This window comes from Penaeus japonicus, unplaced genomic scaffold (genome assembly GCF_977035675.1).
Source record: "Penaeus japonicus unplaced genomic scaffold, GWHDUDI00000001_assembly GWHDUDI00000015, whole genome shotgun sequence".
NCBI lineage: Eukaryota > Metazoa > Arthropoda > Malacostraca > Decapoda > Penaeidae > Penaeus > Penaeus japonicus.
This window is the reverse complement of record NW_028234417.1, coordinates 30,737,228-30,743,561: the sequence shown is the minus strand read 5'-3', so window position 1 is coordinate 30,743,561 and position 6,334 is coordinate 30,737,228. Positions and strand designations below refer to the sequence as shown.

At 40.5% G+C, this 6,334-nt stretch overlaps 1 protein-coding gene across 2 annotated transcripts in view; it reads left to right on the top strand.

Moving 5' to 3' along the window:
- Window positions 1–5,132, top strand: part of LOC122249905 (uncharacterized) — a 30,139-nt gene extending 25,007 nt beyond the window's left edge. For both annotated transcript variants that reach the window (XM_043011096.2, XM_086544771.1), the window contains 2 exons: window positions 3,221–4,142; window positions 4,323–5,132. In XM_043011096.2, the coding sequence (XP_042867030.2) occupies window positions 3,221–4,142; window positions 4,323–4,382 (982 nt within the window). In that variant the 3' untranslated portion in view covers window positions 4,383–5,132. The remainder of the gene's footprint in view (window positions 1–3,220; window positions 4,143–4,322) is intronic.
- Window positions 5,133–6,334: the final 1,202 nt, after the last annotated feature.

Here is a 6,334-nt window from a genome sequence, read left to right as displayed (position 1 = left end):
ATCTTGGTCAGAATGAAGTAAATGTATCTTGGTCAGAGTTAAGAAAATGTACCTACTCCGTGAGATCTTTCCGTGGGTGTTCCTCAGGGAACGGTACTGGGGCCGGATACTCAAAACTCTGGCAATTTAAGACGTCGCAACGGGTTACGCTCTCGTAAGGTACGATGTCCCTACGAGGTCGCAAATCTCCCATACTCAGAGAAAAATAAAATATCGTAACCGAAAGAAAAACTCATAACAGTAGTTTGGTGGGATACCCTCAGATGGCAGGACCATTTCGAATTGACCAATCAACAGTCAGCCCTTTAGACGTAACTACCAATTGGAGGCCACGGTCATTAGGGGGAGGAGCGAGCGAAAGAGAGAGAGCGAGTGAGATATAGATGATTATAAAAGCAGATAGATGGATATTTGTATGGATAAATAGACAGAGAGATACAGATATATATTTATGAATGTATATATATATATATATATATATATATATATATATATATATATATATGAATATATATATGCATGTATATATAAATGTATATGTATGTTTGTTTGTATATGATAAATACATACATACAGACATATATATATATGTTTGTATATATATGTATATATACACCTTCGTCTATGACAAGACACCTTCATTTCCCAAAGCTCTATAGTGTATTCAATATGTATTGTCGTAAACTCCATAGGGTAAACGACGAGCGCATTCTATAATTGCTTGTTATCTTCTTTTTATCAAGTGGCTGGGGAGAATGGAGGTATTTGTGATACACAGATACAATATAAATTGATATGACGCCTTATACTGTGTCTGGGACAGTCAGTAAAACATAATCAATACAAATCTCACTTGCACAAGTCGGAACTAGCACGACTTATTTCCGGGTTCACACCGGTACGAGTGCTCGGGACGACCCTTAAGTTACGAGGTGCTGTGACGTCACGCGGGGACGGTTAAAAGTTTTGAGTATGACCCTCGGAGCTCGCAGTTCGACTTAAGACATGCGCGGCCTGGCTGCGCGGGCTTACGACGTCGTTAGCTGTTTTGAGTATCCGGCCCCGGGTCCGATTCTCCTCTCAATGACCACTAATGACTTCTGTTGACACGGCAGATGATTCTTGAGGATGAATAGTCGGTCTCTTCTCAATGTGAATGATATCTCAGATTGTTTCGTTGTCCAATATGCAGATTCGCTCATATCTGACTTGAACTACTTAATGTTGCTCAGAATTAATGCAAAGAGGAAAGAATCTCTTATCGACTGCCCAAATAGTAAAGATTGGTCAATTACTCACGAAGAAAACTGTGTATTCATCGGTTCACAGCATTATATCTCAAGAAAATAGTGGACTCTTACTGAAGAGTTCATGTAATTAAACGAATAGCATCTCTGAGATTTTGCGACAAGAAAGTCTGGTCTGGACGTTGCACGAACCAATACTACAGCTGGAACGAAAAAGTGAGAGATGTGGTCTCTCTCTGTCTTTGTCTTTGTTTCTCTCTCTCTCTCTCTCTCTCTCTCTCTCTCTCTCTCTCTCTCTCTCTCTCTCTCTCTCCCTCTCTCTCTCTCTCTCCCTCTCTCTCTCTCCCTCTCTCTCTCTCTCTCTCTCTCTCTCTCTCTCTCTCTCTCTCTCTCTCTCTCTCTCTCTCTCTCTCTCTCTCTCTCTCTCTCTCTCTCTCTCTCTCTCTCTCTCTCTCTAAAGCACCGCTGCTAGCAATGTAAGCTCAGCGGCTGTACTGACTTAGACCTCGAGATCACAGCTTGAGTTGGTGATAGAGACAAACTGAGACACTTCATTGGACCAAGGAGTTTCGCCCTTCAAACTACAGAGTTAAGGTCAACACCCTCGGGATAGACGAGAGGTATGACGAGGTCAAGGCCCTGAGATGGAAGAAGTGGTGTCTGTCTGATTTGCCTCTTGTTCTTATGACCCGTTTCGGTGGTGACACTAGCAACTTTGTGCCACTTTCCCTGCCTCAGAGCATTCGACTAAGTAAAACAGCTGAAGGGACCGGATAGCGAACTATTTCATGCTACACAGTAATAAAGATACATCTACAACAATGGATAATGGAGATTAAATGGAGGGAGATGCCTACAGATACCTCCTGCTATAACATGTGAAGCATAGTTGGGTCAATGAAGAGGTTTTATTGGTGCTTCCGGTCTAAGGAGCCGTGTGTCTTATGTTTTTTTTTTTGCAAATTTTATATTACAATAAAATAACAGTATTATTCCGGGTCTCTCTGTCTCTGCCTCTATCTCTATCTCTCTCTATCTCTCTATCTCTCTCTCTCTCTCTCTCTCTCTCTCTCTCTCTCTCTCTCTCTCTCTCTCTCTCTCTCTCTCTCTCCTCTCTTTCTCTCTCCCTCTCTCTCTCCCCTCCCCTCTCTCTCTCTCTCTCTCCCCTCTCTCTCCCCTCTCCCTCCCCTCCTCCCTCCCTCTCCCCCTCCCTCTCCCTCTCCCTCTCCCTCTCCCTCTCCCTCTCTCCCCTCTCCTCTCTCTCTCTCCCTCCCTCTCTCTCTCTCTCTCTCTCTCTCTCTCTCTCTCTCTCTCTCTCTCTCTCTCTCCTCTCTCTCTCTCTCTCTCTCTCTCTCTCTCTCTCTCTCTCTCTCTATATATATATATATATATATATATATATATATATATATATATACTATATAATATATATATATTTATTTATGTCTCTCTATATTGTATGTGTATGTGTATGTGTATGTGTATATGTATGTATATATATTTGTATATGTATGTATATATATTTGTATATGTATATGTATATGTATAGTGTATAGTGCATATATGTATATTATATATATTTATGTGTGTGTGTGTGTGTGTGTGTGTGTGTGTGTGTGTGTGTGTGTGTGTGTGTGTGTGTGTGTGTGTGTGTGTAAATAATAATCAATAAACATGATAACAATCAATGACTACAAATGGATATGGCAAGGTTGCTCTCTCCCTCTCCCTCTCTCTCTCTCTCTCTCTCTCTCTCTCTCTCTCTCTCTCTCTCTCTCTCTCTCTCTCTTTCTCTCTCTCCCTCTCTCTCTCTCTCTCTCCCTCTCTCTCTCCCTCTCCCTCTCCCTCTCCCTCTCCCTCTCCCTCTCCCTCTCCCTCTCCCTCTCCCTCTCCCTCTCCCTCTCCCTCTCCCTCTCCCTCTTCCTCTCCCTCCCCCCTCTCCCTCATATGAACTAATTGTTAATATTTTCCAGGTATGTTTGGAGGAACTCCATGCATCAGGAGAGGAAGGCCCTGATGGAACTTGTGAAGCATAACATCCCGTTGGAGAACCAATGGAAACCCCTGAGGGAGAAGATAGAGGACGCTCTGAAGTTGGAGGAGCAATCTAATCAAGGATTGGATGATTTGGATTTTGAGGAACTCTCGAAATCGAGTGAAAATTGTGTATCAGATTTTGAAACTGAAAATTTCGAGAACATGCTGTCGTTACTCTGTCTGCCGACTCTAGGGCATGAGGCGAGTGGAAGCCATCTGGCTGTAGAATACAAAGCTAGACCTTCAGTGGCATTGCCCCCCCAGACTCCTGATGGTGAAGACGAGATGCCAGTCTTAGAGAGAGAAAGCAGATATGTGAGCTGTGGCTTTGCAAAGCTGAGAGACCACATGCCAGATCTTGAGGAAGGCTGTGTCGAGGAATTGCAAAAGTTGCCAGATTTGATGGCTAAAGGGTCGCCCATTCTTGAGGAACGAGATGAAAGCAACGTGGGTGTCGCAACTTTAGACACGAATGGATCTGATGAAATGTTGCATCAAGAACAAGTTGGCAATGCGCATGGCAATGCACACAACATGAAAACAAATACTTATGAACCAACTGATACGATGCAAGTGGTCCCCCAAGCAAAATGTCAGCCAGGTGGAAGCAGTCAAATGATGCTTAGGAATAAGAGGAAGAGGAGAAAGAGGGCATTCACATGGAAACATGGGCTGAAAAAAGGTCTGTGGGGCTGGTACAGTCTGGACAGGTCTTCCTCCATTGCGATTGAGGAGAAGGAGAGCTCAGTCGGCACAGAAGGAGCAGCCCCGCAGTGCAAGGAGTGTTCCGTTGCGCTCGAGCGTCTCCCACCTCTAGACAAAGCGTGGAAAATTAAAGTCTGCGGGAATGCAATCAAGGTAAACACATAGTTTCACGTGTGGTTTCTCATACATTTCGCATAACGTTATCCTGTTTCCAGTGGCTTCCGCTTTTTGCAAAAGAGTATCTTGCTTTCGTATTAATGAATAGTTATGCAAAACCTTCTAATTTTAACTTTGTAGTCAGTAACACTTTATCTGATGTCTTCACCCTTTCAGATACGGCAAGGGAGGAGGGTAAGAATGATATTCATGAAGAAGCCTGGCCCTTGCACTTGAGGACCGATCACCTCGGAAAATCGCTATTTTCAACACGTCAGTGCGTCACACACATCCATCGGCTCAACACCATACAGCACCATACGACACCATACAGCAACAACAAACTTAAAACAGTTTTATAGCACGAGAGAGCAATCTTAGTATCGTATCTATTGGGTCTGGGTGAGATTTTTGTATTTAGGGACCAAGTTCAAAATCAGGATTTGGAGGTGTTTTATTTATTCATTTATTTATCTATCTAAATCTATTTTTTTTTGTCTGGTTTGCAATGCTTAGTAATGTATGTTTGTCACGGATCGGTAATTTAATTTTTTGCACTTTTGTAAGTCAAAGTGGATATTTATTTTAAAAGTGTCGTTTTATTTGTGTAAGTTTTGATGAATTCTCAAAACGTGATTGATTCCAAGGATGAATTACCATTAGGTATAATGGTATATGATTTTCCTTCTCATGTTTCTGATTTTTTTCTTCTTTTATGTCAAAAGATGCATGTTTTAATGGAAATGTTTTTGTTTTCTTTGCGTAAGGAATTCACAGAACGTTATTTTTATATTGTTATATGGTAATGAGATTTTTGCCGTTTTCGTGAACTGCCAAAACGAAGTCGCTTACATTGTCAGTGCCTTATGAATTGCTACTTTTATATCATTAAATTATTCGTTTTTTTTTTTTTAATTTCTCGGAATGTATGTTAGAATTTTGCACAATCTTGTACAAAAGAATTTATATTAAAGATTAATAAGTTGTGGAGTTTGTTTTTAAGAAATCTTCAGTTTGTTTCGTTTCAACTTTTCCAGAATTATGGACACGATAGACCATGCTGTCTCTATTTTCACTGTCATCGTATTATCTCTCTCTTCTCATCTCTTTTTTTATTCTCTGCTTCTCCCTTTTAAACAAGAAGTAATAAAAGCAAATGCAAGTACCAGTACAGTAACCCGTAAAGGAAGCCTAAGTTGTCAATAGAACCTATCCTAACCTAGTCTCACCTAACCAGAACTTGAAGTCATTTTAAAGGAATAGGATCAACATTTGTGAAAGCTATTCATACAGACCACGAGGAATTTTAAACCTGGGCTTATTACTGTATCACTGAGATTGGAATATTAATTAGCATGGTGGATTTAATTATCAGTGGTATCGTTTTAATGTCATAGATGAATAATTCCTTTTCAACTTAGTATTTAGTCAAATCTTTTAATTCATGTTGTAATGGATCGAAATCGATCTTTGGTTACTTAGTAATTCTAGCAATAAATTGGATTTTATTATTTCAAGGAAATGTATAGTAGTTAGATCATGTGGATGGAGTTACGGTTGGAAACTTGGCTCAAACTTTAGATGTTTACCTTATAGATAGTATTTTGATGGTTTCTAAAGACATCACATATGCTGTTGACAAATAGAAGATTTCTGTGGTTGACTTACTTATTACCAATTTATTGATGCAGATCCGATGCCGATAGAATAAAGTAAACAGCTATCATTACACAAAAAAGTCTATCATAAAAGCGGAATAAAGGAGGTTAATAATTCATCCAAGAGAGCCTAAAAATCTTTAATATCCTGTAGCATAATCGTTCAACAAGTTATATCAACAAGGTAAACAAACAATGGAGCGAGAGAGAAAGCGTCCGGATACCAGAGGACGGTGAAAATCAGCTGTTCACTCCATCGGCTTTATGATCCTCTGACCTCGTCAAAAAAGATCAAGAGAGAATACCCGAGTCTCCTCAGCCACGTGCCAACATTCGCAGTGATATCAACAATAATTAGGACTATATACAGCATTCTCTTGTGTGGATCGTTAATATTTACATTCATATATTTATGTCCTCAACTGATGCAGAGAAATCGCATTCGCTCCGTTTTCTATTTCACTGACGTCATCACCTGCGCTTTGGGGAGACTTGGTTAATTCTCTTGATCTATGATCTCGCGTCTCTCTC